At 39.8% G+C, this 18,188-nt stretch overlaps 1 protein-coding gene across 3 annotated transcripts in view; it reads left to right on the top strand.

Moving 5' to 3' along the window:
• mast1a (microtubule associated serine/threonine kinase 1a) overlaps positions 1–18,188 on the top strand; it is a 71,603-nt gene that overhangs the window by 24,958 nt on the left and 28,457 nt on the right. For all 3 annotated transcript variants that reach the window (XM_086081784.1, XM_086081783.1, XM_086081785.1), the window contains 7 exons: positions 7,507–7,595; positions 8,444–8,519; positions 8,776–8,848; positions 11,528–11,688; positions 14,435–14,510; positions 17,673–17,882; positions 17,963–18,064. In XM_086081784.1, the coding sequence (XP_085937910.1) occupies positions 7,507–7,595; positions 8,444–8,519; positions 8,776–8,848; positions 11,528–11,688; positions 14,435–14,510; positions 17,673–17,882; positions 17,963–18,064 (787 nt within the window). The remainder of the gene's footprint in view (positions 1–7,506; positions 7,596–8,443; positions 8,520–8,775; positions 8,849–11,527; positions 11,689–14,434; positions 14,511–17,672; positions 17,883–17,962; positions 18,065–18,188) is intronic.

The raw sequence follows: 18,188 nt of genomic DNA, 5'->3' as shown, positions 1-18,188 counted from the left end.
TTTTTGGAAGTAGTGGAAGTGGAAGGAATTTTTGACGTCTATAGCCGTCAATGGCAGTGAATGAGTTAAAAAATACAAATGGTGCGGTGCAACTATTAAAAACATATTGTTAAAATTAGCATTTTAATATTTATAAAGTCCTTTTTTTTTTGCAGTTGAACATCCTCAATTAAATCAATGAATAGACTGCACATGATTTCGTCAGGAAATTGTCCACAATTGAAGCCACAGCTGTGGATGTTGCATATTATGCATAAAGACTGATTGGGGACCAGCAAGATGGTCAAGAGATTCTCTAAAGGGGTACCATATTTCATGATTTTCATTTCCGCCCCACTTCCCAAACCTGTAAACATGCACTCACCTTTAAAAAGGCCCCTGGAGGGACTGACAGGCAGCGAGGGAGAAAAAGAGAGCCAGAAAGAGAAAGAGAGAGACGTCACCTGACAGGAAGTGTGTCTGGGTGGATCGATGGCTGAACCGCCAGGAAGTGTGTAGTGTCCTCTGTGCCCTGTGAGTCAGCAGACCATCGGCTTAGTGACTTGACTCTTTCCATTTCCTTGCAGGGTCCTATGTCAATCCACTTTCAATTTGACGGTTAGGTCCAGGCACGTTTTACATTTTTGTTTCCCTCTTACAGTACTTTCACTTTGATTTTTTCTCCTGAAAGTGCAAAGACACTCTTGTAGTGATTCGCTATGTGGAATGATGAATGTCCATTAGGGCTTGGAAAAATTACCATTTTTATTGATGCTCCCTGCCTTTCACTTAGCATAAAAAAAAAAAAAGCAAATGGCAATAACATAATTCAAAACCTGTTTTTACCTGTTTTTGTATTTTTTTTTTCGCCTGATAACAAAAAAGCTTTGCAAGTTAATTCTAGAAAGTTTCCCCTCAGCATTTACTTACACAGGAATAATAAATATGTATCGAAAATAGCGGTGTGCCCAAAAAATCGATTCTCATAAGAATCGCGATTCTCATTTAGTACGATTCAGAATCGATGTCCCAAAATCGATTTTATTAAAATTATTTTATACTGTCTTGCCTTTTTCTGTGCGTGCCTTTATTTTGAGCGCTGTTCATGTTGTACCCGATTTGGCCACTTAGGGGCAGGGTGGTTCCACGCGGTCTAATTCACTGTTAAGTTGTAGACACATAAGAGAACAGAAAGTTGTAGACACATAAGAGAACAGAAGGAAAAAGTCACAATCAAGTTATTCCAATCAAAGTAGTTTTTTTGCAGTGCTCTTTTGAATGATAAAAGTGCCGCGAGTAGCGCGCTAATTAGCATTAGCGAGTCAGACTGGAGTAGTCATTACAATTCCTTGCACATCTATAGATTGAAGCAAAAATCATTGTCATTCAAATCATTTTGAATCAAAAATCGGTCTCAATCGAAAATCGATTCTGAAGCACACCCAAAAATCGGAATCGAATCGTGAGACCTTCAAAGATTTCTACCCCTAATCTACAATAAAGTGAATAAGTACAGGTGTTGCTTCAAGATGCTAACGGCCTGACTGAATAACTTTTCGAGATACTAGCCATTATTTAAACCTATTTTTCAAGGGGTGTCAGGCGATTAAATTTTTTAATCATAATTAATCGCAGGACTTCAATAATTAACTCACGATTAATCACACATTTTATATCAGTTTTAAATGTACAGTAAAATATTTTATTAAAGTTTTCATACTCTTGTTAACATAAAAGTAGAACTAATAGAAATATGGCTGCATCTTTTAGTCATTGATAAGGTAATTTCATAATAATTAATTGATTAAAATTAAAAAGATGTACTGTACTGTAAAAAAACGAGTGTGATATTGATTTGTGTTGAGGTAATTTTTCTGCCACTAAAAGGCATAATTGCAATTGTTAGACATTGGTGACAGCTCAGTGCATTTTTCTTTTCATATTAAGAGCTATCTAATCTTTAACATGAAGTAACATGAAATTCTGCACATTTTTAAAATTGTAAGATACAACTTGACCCCAGTCTCCACAATATTATTCAATTTATTACTGCTAAATTTTGACATGGACGTGTCTGCTGTGTTGCGTTGCTTTCCAAGTAAGGGGCAGTCATTAATTGCGTATTTAAAAAAAATGGTGGCGTTAAAGGAACTTTAAATTAACTCAAAGTTAACAAGCACCCGTCGTTTTTTTGTTTTGTTTTTTACTATGACTTGCTAGCACAAACTTGAGATATGAGCACTGTAAAGTAGAAGTAAATTCAACTCACTTGACATTACAATAAGTAGCACTTTGGCTAATAATGAGCACTTATGTCCTTACTCTATATTTTGTATAAGTACTATTTTATTTGTTTATTTCATTAGAGCTGAGGTGTTTATAATTTCTGGATCACGCTGGCAGCAATTTAATTCAGGCGCCTTTTAGAAGGGAATCCACTTTTAAAGGAAATACGATATATTTGGAATTTTTGGGGGTCAATAAAACACAGTTAATAGAAGTGCGTTTTTTTTCCCACCTACCTTTTTACATTCACAGTCACGTCCGTAGAAGACACCAGTGGCCCCCGTGCCAGCTCAGTGCCTGCAGAGGGGATAATTGGTCGTCAAAGCTTCTGCACGAATCATTACGGCAGACTTAATCGTTGACCTTCCTACCGCACGTTAGCCAGAGAATTAACCTGGCCACTGACTGCCATGGATTTCCGGCAGTCAGTCGTTTGTGTTGCTTTTTCTGTTATTGGATTCACTCACCATTATTGTTGCAAAAAAAACACACACATTCATTTACTCTCATGTCCCTTGCTGGGTCTCCAAACATGAAAAATATGGAATGTATTTTTAGGGGTGTTAGAAAAAATCGATTCGGCAATATATCGCGATATTACAGCGCACAATTCTCGAATCGATTTTTAAACATCAATTTTTAATGGGAATATTCAACAAAACGTCTTCCTTTGGGTTAGGATTCGCACATTAAGCATGGAAGAATGTTATAATAATGGGACATTAAGCCTTAATATTTTATTTCAGTGCTGTTGAAACATGAAACAGACTGCAACCTGTTTGTTAAATGCAGTGGTTCAGTTATAAGCCTGAAGTTCAGATAAATAAATACATTTTCATACAAATCTTATAATCTACACATTTACTGATTAGTATTTTCTAAATTTGAGTAATAAAAAAATCGCAATAATCAATTCATAGATTCGTATCGGGATTAATCGAATCGAATCGTGACCTATGAATCGTGATACGAATTGAATCGTTGGGTACGAGGCAATTCACACCCCTAGTATATAGTCATATAATAAGAGCTATTAAAAAAAAAAAAAGACTTATTAATTTAGGCTTTTACTGATTGAATGACTTTGTTGATTTTTTCAAATGCGTAATAGTGCCTCTGAAGAAATTAGACTAACATAGAAAGAAACATTCATTTATATTAGTAGTTAAATTGAAAAATTCACTTATAACACATCGATTCATTAAACACCATGGAAAATATTTTTCTTTTCATATATTCTATTACAAGTAGACCCTCTTGTTTTTTTGTCAAATCTAATTGTTTGTGCCAGGACCAGTTTTTCCCAAATTTGCCATGTCATGCAGACTCTGGCAGCCCGCGATTGGCCCACATAACGGCCGCATGCATAGTTGGCCACGATCAATCGCGCTCCATCTACCTGACGGCACCACGGCACGAGTCGTCTGTCGCACAAACACACTGAGCGCACATGACGGATTATGATGGATTGCAGCGCTGGCAACAAAGACACACAGACGTTGTTGTCCCAGATCACATTTTGAAATTCAGCCTGATGATTTTGTATTTTTGCGCCGCGGGAAGACAGAAGAGAGAGTTTGCCTCCTCGGGTTTCAACTTGAAATGCGCTGCCGCGGTTTGGCGCTTTGCATCCCATCCTCACGTCGTCCTCCTTCCTCCGGCGTTGTTCCTCATCTTCCGTCTCGGTCAATTAATTGCGCAGGAAGGAAATGTGTTCTTGATTAACCTAATTGGATCTGAATTTGTTTGAATAATGTGAAGGCGTAACGTCTTTTGTTTGAATTGAATCACAATAACGGTCTGTAAGTCTAGTTTTGAACGCGCATTGTTGAAACGGGTTACTAACGGACATTGTGTTTACATTCAAATCTTCTTAGGCTTTGCCTATTAAATGTATTGTTTGTCATAAACCTTTTAACATGCAGTCACACAGAGCTGCTTTTGTGTCACCTTCAATGGGCTGCTTCCACTGTGGCTTCAATTAATGTTGGCGTTAAAGGCAAGACGAGGCGTCGTGTCGAAATGTTTTTTTTTTAGTTTTCTCATTCATTTGTTTGTGTTCTTGTTCTAAACAAAGGCAACAATATTATGAGAGTCAAGATGTCAAGGGAGTCTCTCTCTCTCGCACTCTCTCGCTCTCTCTTGCTTGCTCGCTCATTCGTTTGTTATACGCTCTTGCTTGCTCGCTCTCTCCCCCTCTGTTTCTCTTGCTCTCTCTTTCTCTCTCTCTCTTTCACTCTATCTCGCTAATTTGGTTGTTCATTTATACGTGCTTGCTTGCTCTCTCTCTCTTCTGTCTCTCTTGCTCCCTCTCTCTCTCCCTCTGGCTCGCCCTCCATCTGGTCCTTCTCTCTCCTCCCTCTCACTCTCTCTTGCTCGCTTTCTCCCCTTCTGTCTCTCTTGCTCTCCCTCTCTCTGTCTCGCCCTCCATCCGGTCCTTCTCTCTCTCTCTCTCTCTCTCTCTCTCTGTTGCTTTCACACTCTCTCTCTTTCTCCCCTATCTGTTCCTTCTCGCTTTCTCTGTCTCTCGCTCATTCATTTGTTCGTTTATGCGCTCTCGCTCGCTTTCTCCCCTTCTGTCTCTCTTGCTCTCTCTCGCTCTCTCTCCCTCACTCCCTCTCTTTCTATCTCGCCTTCCATCCGTTGCTTCTCTCTCCCTCTCTCTCCTCTCTCTCTCTCTTTCGCTCTTTCTCTTTCTCGCTTTCACACTCTCTCTTCCTCTCTCATCTGGTCCTTTTCGCTCTCTCTGTCTCTCGCTCATTTGTTTGTTCGTTTATGCGCTCTCTCTCACTCGCTTTCTCCCCTTCTGTCTCGCTTGCTCTCTCTCACTCTCTCTCTCCCTCACTCCCTCTCTCTCTAGCTTGCCTTCCATCCATTCCTTCTCTCTCCCTCTCTCTCTCTCTCTTGCTTTCACACTCTCTCTCTTTCTCCCTCATCTGGTCCTTCTCGCGCTCTGTCTCTCGCTCATTCGTTTGTTCGTTTATGCGCTCTCTCTCGCTTTCTCCCCTTCTGTCTCTCTTGCTTTCTCTCCCTCTCTCTCCCTCACTCCCTCTCTCTCGAGCTCGCCTTCCATCCGTTCCTTCTCTCTCCTCTCTCTCTTTCTCTCTCTTGTTTTCTCTCTCTCTCTTTCCCTCCCTCTCTCTCTTTCTCCCTCCCTCCTTCCCTTTCTCCCTCCCTCCCTCCCTCTTATCATCCCAGCCAAGCAGTCAGAGTATCACGAGACTGAGCATCCAACGAAAATATTATATACTGTCAGGTGTGACCATTTAAAAGTCTTGCCGGGCATCCGCGGCAATCACTGCCTCAAACGATGTTGCTGTAATGCAGTGCTGTCAAAGTTCCGGTCCTCGAGGGCCTCAGTCCTGCACGTTTTAGAGGTTTCCCACATTCAACACAGCTGATTCATATTTAAGCTCATCAGCCAGCTCTGCGGGAGCCTGATAATGATCCTGATCATTGAATCAGGTGTGTTGGAGTAGAGAAACCTTGAAAACATGCAGGACTCGGTCCCTCGAGGACCGAACTTCGACACCTGTGCTGTAGTCAATGGGGACATTATGTAAACGTCGCTTCAACAGTTTTGTGGCTGGCGAAGAATTTAATGTAGCGTCGTAATGATGGCATTACTCAGTATTAAGTTTGACCAAAAAATATATAAACATCATGACATCAACATGTCCACATGGTAATGAGTCACAACTACTTGTTGATTCCTGTGTGGGTCTCCTGTAGACAAGATGATTGATGAATCAGCAGTAAAAAAATACACAAGGGAGTCAAGCGTGTGCGCTCTAGTGATTCAGCCTTCCAATGTCAGCAAATGTAAATGTGCATTTATGAGATGTGAAGGTGAAGTATGGAGTGGAATGAAAAATAATTCTGTGTTTGTATGGACAGCACCGAGGGGAAGTTGCCTCATGTTTTTGTCTTTGTCTATCACTCCGTCCTCCGCTTCCACTTTCATCCTCTGGAGCCACTGACACCACATCCAGCTCCACATCTCGAGCTAATGCATTTCCCCTAAATATTTCAATATGCAGCTCCTCCGTTCTGCAAGTCTGAACACGCGCTCTCCCTTGGCCAGAGCCACAGAGACGTACGGTTTTGCCGTCTCGCTGTGCTCCAAATAAGACTCCGAAAGGGGCGATAAGGTAGGAGAACTTGTGGGAGGGCTTCCAGACAGTGGGGGTATAGATTACAATGATAGACTTTCTGTCTCGTTTGAGATATATTAAGAAATGTGTGGTTTAATGCAACCTTCTAAAGAAGTATGGAGCAGGCTGATGCAACGTTATGGTTCTGTTGAGTCACTGAACAAATGAGACACTTTCCCTGTTACACGTGGTTATAAATGACAGAGCCACAAAGCATGTCAAAGTGAAAAATTGCGTAAGACAGTGGTGCAATCGGGAGCAGAAAGTCTTTCTTTTCTCACCGCAACATTTATTATACACGATAAGGACCGTCGTTGGGCCTCAATTGATTAATCAATGGTTGGGATTAGTCACGTCAGTACAGAGCAGGGTTTTGGAATTTTCGGTACCATAAATTAATTTAGCTTTAATCATTTTTTTAGATATATATGTCAAAATGAATACATGGGCATCAATGTCTTTGTTACACTTATATTTCGAAGCGATTGTGGTGGTGTACGGTTGTTTGTCTTCCTGACAAAGTTTGCATTGCTGTCAGAAACTGTTGCTACCAATATCGACACATCATCCCAAAATAATGTTCAATCATTAATCAAAAACATACACAAAAAAATTTCTAATCATTCTAATATTGAGATACGGCGCCCATTGCCAACGTTATCAGCTAGTGGCTAGCAGCTAGCTACTAGCCGCTAAGCAAATGCTGGATAAGCTTCTCTCAAATGCAGTTTGATGGGCGAAAATGACTTTTTATGACATCCTGACACAGTTGCAGTTCCTACTGATTAATTTTTTAACAAAATCAGGCTAACTCAAATATGCTGTTTTAGCCGGCAAAGTCGCTACTGTTTTTGTGACGTCACTTCGTCTCATAGACCAAAATGTGGAATGGATGATTACACACCAAGGTTTCCCAATACTCCTATTATCTGTTGTAAATAATGTCCAAAACAGATCAAATGTGTTAACTTGTCAATAACATCATGTTATGTTTACACGCGAGCACACACGCATGCTAACGTTAATTTGATTTGAACACAAACACAAGAGTCACAGCAGTTATTGACCGATTGTGATTGCGTTCCAGCTGCAGAACGAGTAACCGGAAAAGCCTCATCCTGACCAGTACGTCTCCCACCCTTCCCAGGCCTCACTCCCCACTGCCTGGACACATAGGTCAGTATAGAAAATCATACACTTGTGCATTATGCCGAGGTTTCACAGTGTCACTGACGTAGGCGATCTTATTAGGTCGCCATGGCAACAGCAGCGATACTGTTTGCTTTGTTGCAAGTTGTTCCGTTGAATCTTCAGATGTTATTTTTAGACTACAAGTGCTAAATAGTGCAATCTCGTACACTTACAAATCGGCACAAACACATTTGATATTTTACAAATGTATCTTCTTTGGGCTCATAGTTTGCCGTCATTTTGAAGTACTCTGAGCAGTCTCTTACTACGAGAGCAACAAAAACTTTTCCTTTTTCAAGTTTGTTAATATGATGACCTAATGTCTGTTTACTTTGCTTGAAAATGTGTGTGGGGGGGGATACAATTTTCTTCATATGGTCACAATTTTATAACAGTTTTTAATTGAGGAAACCAATAGGTAACAAGGACGTTGTTTGGGTGACCCACAGAGTACATTTACACTAAAGAACTGTTGGATTTCTCACAAAATCTGGTAAATTATTCTAAATAAGGCTTTTCTCTCAGTTTCAACCCAATATGAACCCCGATAGATTCATGCACTTGGAACAAGTCTTTTATTTATATTTGACGGGCGGGTGTCTGACAGCTCCCTTGGTTGCTTCAGGGCGACTCAAACTTGGTGAAAAATAAGAAAGTCAGGTTTAAGTCAATTCCTGAAATCATTTATTTTTTATTTTTGTTTTTATCAAAAGTGACTGGCTGCATGCGCAAACTGCCCTCAAATGAGATGCATACTTATGTCTTGCATTATTTGGTTATTATCCCCTCCAGAAACTCTCAAATCCTCCTTTCTGTCACGTTTATGTCACTAGGAAGCAGCCCATTGGACAGCCCACGCAACTTCTCACCAAGTGGTCCCGCCCACTTCTCTTTCGCCTCTTCAAGAAGGTTCGCATCCCTTTTTTGTTGTGAAAGGCTAACTGTGAAATTGTTGATGGGATTAATTTCTCATGCACAGTGAAACAGGAGGTGATAACAAACACTCATATGCAAAACGGGGGCTAGTCTTTTTTTTTTTTATCTACTGTGTGTGTGAGTTTGTGTGTGTTGTTGTATGTTATGCTATTTAAACTGATTAAAAAAAAACAAAAAACTTTCCAGGGCGTGTTGTAATTTTTACCGCTTCTTGTTCTGTCTCCCTCAGGCCTGATGGCCGTCGATGGTCCTTGGCTTCGCTTCCCTCCTCGGGATATGGCACAAATACTCCCAGTTCAACGGTAAGAGTTTGTTAGAGAGGCTTAAAAGAGCCTACTTGACATTTGTGTTTAAAATTATTATGTAAAGGGAGCTCGGTGTGCGAGTGGTTAGCACGTCTGCTTCACAGTTCAGAATTTTTAGGTTTGAATCAAGGCGTGCAACATCTGTGAAAATTCACACATCTGCAAAACTCGGCAGCAATGCTCAACAGACACTCTAAAAAGTATTTGACCATTCATTAGGATTTGGGGTTAGGACATGTTATATTTCGTTAAATCATTTAAATTAAACACATGCTTGTAAGTAACAAAACAAAAGTCAGCTCTCTACTACTTACAAAGTCAAACACAATCCATTCTGTGAGATTAGCTGGCTTCTAATTTGCTGTAATGTAATATAATATGCTGTAGTATGTTGCTGATGTTAGCGTTAAGAATTCATCCAAATGTTAGTTAGTTAGTTCGTTTTTTTTGTTACATATGTGTGAAAAGAGATTTAAAAATCAAACAGCTGAGTTTGCCTAGTATGAGATCACAAAATGCTTGCTGGCGACTGTCAAGGTGCCTTTTGAGCAAGGCATCGTACCCACCACCCCATTTCAAATAGTGCATCTTTCACTCTGAATCTCTCCTTGCGTGCCTGCATGTTTGTGATCGGAGTATAATGTGTACAAAAACATTTAAATTCAAGTTTAAAAAAATATGCTTTGTGTCAAACCGTCAAGCTGGAAATTGAAGTTTTGGCTTAAAAACCGAGCCCGAAATGTGACTTTGAGACAAATCCATCCATTTTCTATGGCGCTTGTCCCCGCTAGGTTAGCAGGTTAGCATGTGGCTATCCTAGTTGAGCTAAATGTGACTTTAAGACAAATCCATCCATTTTCTATGGCGCTTGTCCTCGAGTCGTTAGGTTAGCATGTGGCTATCCTAGTTGAGCTAATAAAGAAATACAAATGACTAAATACATTTTAATCAACTAGTTTGAGGATTTTTTTTTTTTTTTTTAATGAACGCAACATTAATGATTAAAGAATTCAGTGGGCCGTGCCTGGCTTGCGGGCCATATTTTTTGCACCCCTGCCTTAGAGTGTGCTAGGGGCTATTTCCTTCAGCTACACTGTATTTTTTGTAAACATATTTTGTGTCCTGTGCATGAATATTTTAATGTGTATACATTTTAATGCATAAAATCAATTGGCGTTCCGCTGTTGATATAGTCATGCTCTGAAGTTGCCTGTTCCGCTCGCGTCTTCTCACTTTAAAAAGATTTCACGCCCCGCGAGCATCCGTGCTCACACAAAAACGCAAAAGAGCAGGCAAAACTTAAAAATACCTCATCAGTTGCCAAGAAATGATTGACCTGATTTGTCTGCGCACCATCACTCGGTCGTCTTGGAGAAGAAAATGAAAAAAAAAAAAAAGAAGTGGAGCAGAGATAATTGAAACGTGTTCCAATAAATTCCCGTACACCCTCGCTGTGTTTCCTCTGGCGTGGATAGTTAATGAGGAGGGGGGTGGGTGGCACAGAGGTGATTACAAGATCATTTAGGCAGAAAAATCTCTGCATCTCTCTCTCTGCGTCTTTTCCTGTTTGTCCACAGCAGCACTGAAATGAACTACTACCCGTACTGTCGATCCCGTTTCACTAATCGTGCAGTCTACACATGCTCCTCTCCTCTTCCTGCTTGGTTCCTTCTCGCCTATTGGAGGCATTACTCGCCTGGTTAGCCGCAGCCTCGTCCCTGCATATTGATCAGAGTAGATGAAAGGTTGTGAGCATGCTTGTGTGGGGAGAACTCATACGTCCATCTTTAAATGCATGCATAACATTTTCCGAAACGGGAAGTAAGCGGTGCACAGCATAAATAAGAACCTCTTTGAAAACTGCCACTTGGAACCACTTCTTGGTAAATATGAGAAGGTTCTGCTGTATATTTTGCATATTTGTTATATTAACATTTATTCCGAGCAAGGTGTGCTAGTGGATTCTCGTCTGCGTCACAGTTCTGAGGTTGAGGGTTTGAATCTGTTATGTTGTCCTGTGGAATTTGCATGTTTTCCCCGTGCTTTTTGGCGTTTTTCTCAGGGTTACTCTGGCATCCATGTTAGGTTCATTAAGGATTCCTGATTGTGTTTAGATGTGAACATGCTTGTTTGTCTAAATCGTTCAGTTCCCACTCAGTGACGGTGATGTTTCTTTGACCGGACTGCCTGCATTCCTCGCCATTATTCCACTCTTCACCTTCCAAGTGGCTGCAAGCCAGCTTTCTTCCAGCAGAAATGATTGTGTGGTCAATGCCAAGCATGACATCCCATTGGGAGGCGTGTTCATTCACTCTACTATCGATCCAGGTTGGCGTTTTCCCCGCTGAGCTGGCGAAAAAGCCGTTATCAACTCCCGAGAGGCAGCAGGCCACTTTTATTCCGCCGTTCCTTGCCGAGTTTAACCTTCTGTTGCTCTACTCTTCTGTCTCTCTTGATATTTTCTCTGTTCTTTCACCTTTCTCTTGCTACCTTGTTGTTGTTTTTGCGCCCACTCACATGATGGCGCACTGTGTACTTTCCTGTCCTCCTCGCTTCTCTGCTCTCCCTCGTTCACATCAATTATTAGCCGCTTCGCAGGCATCAAAGGTGCAAAGAAAATCAAAAGATAAAACAAAATCATTCCCTCTCTTCTGGGTGCCGCTGGTTCCTTTCCAGTCGTCCAGCTCGTCCCAGGAACGCCTGCACCAGCTGCCCTTCCAGCCCACCATGGACGAGCTGCACTTCCTGTCCAAGCACTTTGGCAGCACCGAGAGCATCACGGACGACGACGGGGGCCGCCGCTCGCCGCACGTCCGTCCTCGCTCTCGGAGCCTCAGGTGAGACCTCCGCTAAGGAAAAAATTTCCAAAATGTCACGTTTCGTTTAATTAAGTCATGGGTGACGATGATTAGTAATTATAAAAAAAAATTTTTGCTGGATCATGTGCTTATTGCTTGTTTTAGGACAAGCTGATCATAATGTCAAATAATATAAATTACTCTGTAAGCACCTTTCAATCTGATCTGTGTGCACTTATTGTTACCATTGGCCAGATCCGATCACGTAATCAGGATGTTCAGCTGATCGTAACAACTGAAAAAGGTAGTTTTAAAAAAATTGCAATATTTCTAAAGTCAACAATAAAGAATGAAGGAGAAGATGAAAAAAATGGTTTACTTGATTTGAACCACTGTTGTCTTTTAACCATATAAAAAGGTATCGGATCAGAACTTGTTATTAGCAAAAACCCAATCGAGGGACTTGGGTGCAAAAAAAAAAAGGGGATTAAGACGTACTCTAGTTGTGTTGTTTTTGATATACTGTCAAATTCCATCTATCCTTTTTCTGCACAGCTTAAACTATTAATCCAAGATTGTTACATTAAAAACTTTTAATTTAGTATTCCTTTGTCCCAAGATGGCGCCAAAGCAGTATTTTATGTTAGACATGGCAAAACATTGATTTGGCCAGTTTTCACTGAATAACGGAGGATAGTGAATAAAATAAAATAAATAAATAAGTGAATTCACAAATGCCAAAATAAATGGCAACACTGTGCGAATGTTCAGAAATTATTTTGCAGAACCGAAAGAAGAAATGCCAACATTTATAAAGAGTTTAGAATTACAATGTTAATACATCACAGCATACCATAGCGAACCACTACATATATCGCTAGCGTCGGGCTGAAACCACATAAGTCACATTATGTCAATGTTCTTAACTCATTCACTGCCATTGACGGCTATAGACGTCAAAAATTCATTTGAAGTATTTCTATTAGTTTAATATTTTTTCCACTTTTGTTAACAAGAGTATGAAAACCTAGATTTTTTTGTACATTTAGAACAGATTTAAAATTTGTGATTATTCGTTAGTTAACTCGTGAAGTCATGCGATTAATTACAATAAAAATATATATTGCCTGTCACCCCTAATTTTTAATCTTTTTTTCTTTTTTTTTATGAATTTATGGCAGTGAATGAGTTCACTTAAAAAAAAAAAATATATATATATATATATATATATATATATATATATATATACTTCTGCTCAGTCCACACGTGTAGCTGTCATTTTTACAAATAATTGGCCAATCTAAAGTGTTGAAAATGGCTTTTTTTTTGCAAGCTCCTGAAAAGTGCTAATTTTGGAGGTACGAAGGTTTTGGCGTGACATCAGTGAGATGCCCCTTAAGAGCACTCATAGCATCTGTGTAATCTGATTGGATGCTATTTTTGTCCTTTTAAGTGGTGATGCCTTGAAATCATTGCCTTGACAAAAACTAACTCGACTGGAATGGTTCTATTGTAACGTTCAATGCACATAGGTGTTTTTAAGAGTATAAATTTAAGTAACAAGTACCATACCGTTTTCCAAACGTGTGTCTGCTAGTATATAAATAATTACTTTAAACTATGCATTATCTTTATTATATTACCTACATTAGTTAGATGCATTGCTGTCATGGCGCCGGCACTGAGTGGCAGACTGTAATTTGGGATTAATTAAAGTTTAATTATCAGGGAGGTTAAATTACCGCAGAATGTCAACATGTCCATGCCGATCCACTCAAATTGATCCTGATGGTTTTGCTAGCATCACATACCGCATGCATGACTAGATTGCGTACGTAATCCGTTAAATACATATAAATATGCGCCACTGAAAAATGTGACGCCAAGGACAGCAATTTCCTGTCTGTTGATCTGCCACTTTACGGCTGAGAGGTGAAATAGAAGTTCAATATTTGAAGGCGGTCGTGAGGACAAGCTAAAAACTTTATTGCAACAGTCTTGATGGAAGTACACACGCCGCGGGTGCTGTCAAGGAGCCCACAAAACAACCACGCCCAATGCAGAGAGAGAGAAAAAAATCTTATCCTTCTTGGGTATCCCATCCTGGCACCCTGTGGTTTTGGGCGCCTCCACAAAGCAGCAGCTCTTTTCATTCCAGGGGTACAAGGTGCACACTCCCTGCTCGCACACCCCAGCATCCTCTCTGGATCCCTCAACACCATACGACGCATCACTACTTATCAGCTCTCGGCTGGCGTATTAATCCGCTCAGCAGATCCTGTCCTAGATAATAGTCCAGCATGTGTCCCGGCTTTTCCATAGCGCCCCCCATTGTGTACCTTGACGTCCCTCATTGTTACTATTCACATCACGTCAGTCTGTGAGGATTTTTCTGTTTTGCCCACAAGACATCTTTTCATCATCGTATGCTCTCTCATGCCACTGATGTGCCATTGTAGTGTCGGTATAGTTGAAAAAAGGGATTATATTAATATTTTGAGCACCCTTTCAGTGCTTATGTCTCTCAAAGCCTGTGATGGAGGAGAGTGTTTTATACAAGAAGTCTCCATTAATTAAAGACAGTAGTAAATTTCTGGAGCGCATTAGCATAGTAAGTGGACGAGATGGACATGTCGTGGAGCTGTGAATGTTTTATTTTTTTTTAAGTGGAGGGGGAAAAAAAAGAGTTGCATTACGCTTTTGCCTGCATATTTTACACGCTCTTTGATTTTCCTCACTGAGTGATGTGTCTTACACTCGTGCACTTGCCTTTGTCTCTCCTCAGCCCGGGGCGCTCGCCATCCTGTTACGACAATGAAATAGTGATGATGAACCATGTGTACAAGGAGCGCTTCCCCAAGGTCAGACGCACACAAAGCTGTTGCTCCATATAAAAAAAAAACACACTCACATTTATTGTTATTTGCCATAGCGGTAATGTAGTAAATCAACTACTGGTACAGTAGTCAGTAGATATAGAGTATGAAGTCTACTCACCCTTCAAATGCCATATTTTTATGATATAAAATATAATTGATCAAAATAAATCATTTCACCAAAACCTTTCTTTTTAATTTTGACCTATAACTTGTACATAAAAAGAAGCAGCACAAATGTGCACACCCTCTTATAAGTGGGCATGTGGCTTTGTTCTGAATTAACCACTCCCATTCAAACTCATGTTAAATGGGAGTCAGCACACACCTGCAGCTCTTTGGTCCTGCTCCTGTGGCTCCCAGTGGATTAAAAAAAAATAAACTGTAAAAATTAATATTTTCTTACCTTCTTTTTCGATAAAATTTTATTCAAATAAATTCATGGATTAAAAAATTAATGATTAACTATTCAAAAAATGACAGAGTCCCAATTTTTTGTTGTCTCAAAAAGATAGATGAAACATTGATGAAAACGTTTTTAAAAATTACCTAAAAATGTCCAAAAAGTGACCATTAAATGTCCCAAAAATAAGAGCAAAAGCAGAAAATAACCATAAAATTCCATGAAATTGACAAAAATATCAGAGAATTCAATTTTTTTAAGGCAGAAAAGAATTGCCAAAAAAGTCAGAAAATTCATTTTAAAAAGGCAGAAAAATGTTTAAAATGTAACTATAAAATGTCCAAAAACAAAAGAAGAAATCACGAAAATTACCATAAAATTGCCACAAAAAAAAAAAGAAAATCAGAAAATTGATAGCAAAAATGCCAGAAAAATCCAAAAGCGGAAGATGGAAGATAAAAGGTAGAAGAAAAGGAATCTCAAAGTATTGGATGCTGAATTTTTTTATTTTTTGTTATGGTGGCTAACACTAACACACTGTTTCACTCATCACAATATTCAAATGTTTTGCGGTTCCATACAGTTTTTTTGTTATTTATTTGGCCTTAAAATGGTTCTTTTGACACTAAAGGTTGCTGACCTCTGGTGTAGAAGGACATTAGTAGAGACATATCCTTACTGTCGGTGAACCCAAATCAGTATTCTGGATCCAACAAGTCGTTAGTTCCTGTTTGTGAACATGACAAACAAATTCACTGTGTCATGTGTGTCATGTTGACGTCCTGAGGGGTGAAGCTACAGAAAGCAAATCAAATCTGCAGAGGGAACAGAGGCACACATGGCTTTAAAAGCAAACAATAAAAACTGTGAACTGAACATTGAGTTCATTCACTCAGTTTGCACGGATACAGTGTCAAAGATAAAGCACATTCCGGGTGTCTTTGCTTTTGTCCAACTAGTGCATAGTTTTCCCACCTGTGCACGTGTGGTTACAGTAGGCGTAACTCTAAATGTTCATTTATTTCCATTGTTGGCAAAAAACTGTCAACAATTACTTTTTTTCCACTTCAAGAGACATGCGCTCGAGCATGTGTTCTCACTTGCGCCATCGTAATCATCCGAATCGTCATCGTTATTCTGGATTCACTTACTCTGCGATGACTCTAACACATCTTACCACATACTCTTCCCAGGAAACGTGGGTTTAACGGCATGACTCTACATTGCTTCTTCGCAGGCGTGCCGGCACGTGCCAGAGCCACCTGCAATAGGTTAAATAGGCACTATAGACAGACTGTAGACTGCGAACATGTGTGGTGGATGTCGTCATATTTAATTCATAAATATGACAATGGCATACATCAAACACTTTGAATCATCAACAAATCAAATCATTGAATGCATTCATATTAATATAATTTTTATGTTATTTTAAAATCTTCCCACTGGTCGAGGCACAGTTATAGTGGGGTGGATACGAACAGTTTCCTCTTCTGCGATGTCAAGGACTATCAGCATGCCTCTTGCGCCGAAAAATTGCCAAAAATACCAACACATGGTCCAACCTGCCTCTGCAATTTACACTACGCCTTACGCTTGCCTGCGCTGGTCACATTAACTCATTCACTGACAGCCATTTTTACTGAAGAAACCCCCTTTGCTCCCGGCTGTTTTACTGGATTTTGACTATTTTGCAAGGCCCACAGAATATTGTGTTCTATTGCTATAAAAACATGGAACTACCAAAAGAAAGATTAGAGTATTTTCTTTGATCAGGAAAAAAAAAAGAAGTATATTTCTGTCTGGTTTAGTTTTTGCAGCAATTAGCATTAGAATATAGCTAAGTTCCATCATTATACACAAATCTGTTTACAAAAGTGGGGGAAACAGCTTGTTTCAACATAGCCCTCTTATACTCTTCTGCCACCTGCTGGCCGTTTTTGTAATAACTACCATTGCTTTATGCTTTCTCTTCAGTTCAGAGGCTGCATCAAAGCCTTTTTGTATGCTCTAGCATAAAAAATAAAAATAAACATAAAACGTATAAATGCGTCTTTGGGAGCATGGTGATATTTAAAATAGAATATTATTATTATAATAATAGAATACGTTTTGGGAGCAAATGAGTTAATAGAGCCCACAGTTTGCTTCAAGCTGTTTGTCACGCCCAGTTGAAGTCTTCTGTAAAACTGAATTTTAAAAAATCTAACAAAAGAGAATTAAACATTATATATTTAAACAGCAAAATGTTCAACAAGATGATATAATTTCCTCCCATGCTAGTCCAGAAGCTCAATACTAGCATGTAATGTAAAACTCGTTGCTAGGCTAATCGGAATGATCACCGATGTGACTTTGAGCAACTCCTACTTTAACGCGCACTGAGTAGCAGAAAAAGTGAATCAAACATTTCATATTATCCATTTATATACATATCAACTAAAACATGCAATGTCTCTTAACAAAAGTCTGCTAACTTAATGCTAACATATCACGGGATACACCATAGAAGGGTAAACAAATCCACATCGATGTTAATAATTATAAACCTTCAAACAACTGCTAGCAAATATATGATTCCTTTATATGAATCAGTACCCAAGAAGTAGCTCTCAGTTTCAAAAAAGGGTTGTGAACCTCTGCTTTAGATGTTTGCAATGAAACAAGTGAAAACGACTAATATTACGGGCAGTGATTAACTAACTTGACAATAATAAAAAAATCAGTGTGTTGTCCTCCATTAGGCCACAGCTCAGATGGAGGAGAGGCTCGCGGAGTTCATCCACAACTACTCCCCGGAGAGCGATGTGCCTCTGGCTGACGGCGTCCTCAGCTTCATCCATCACCAGATAGCCGAGCTGTCCCGAGACTGCCTGACCAAATCGCGAGAGGGTCTCATTACCAGCGTTTACTTCTGCGAACTTCAGGAAAACTTGGAGAAGCTCCTGCACGACGTGAATATCAAAACCTCGCGTCTCCTTTTGGCTACATGGCAAAACGGACTGATTCTCCATTCGCGTCTATTTGCCCTCAGGCGTACGAGCGCTCCGAGAGTTCGGAGCTCACCTTCGTCATCGAGCTGGTCAAGAAGCTCTTTATCATCATATCTCGGCCGGCCAGGCTGCTGGAGTGCTTGGTGAGACTTTCTGACTTTTTTTTTTTATTTCAAGTTACAGAGAATGCTTCGGTCGATAATCAATTGTAGGCGAGAGAAGCTTGAAGTAATGAAAATCGGCGTATCACATCAGGTAGCCACAAGG

This window comes from Leptonotus elevatus, chromosome 8 (assembly GCF_054856555.1).
Source record: "Leptonotus elevatus isolate MCC_2025b chromosome 8, RoL_Lele_1.0, whole genome shotgun sequence".
Classification (NCBI taxonomy): Eukaryota; Metazoa; Chordata; class Actinopteri; order Syngnathiformes; family Syngnathidae; genus Leptonotus; species Leptonotus elevatus.
This window is presented reverse-complemented; position numbering and strand designations above follow the sequence as displayed.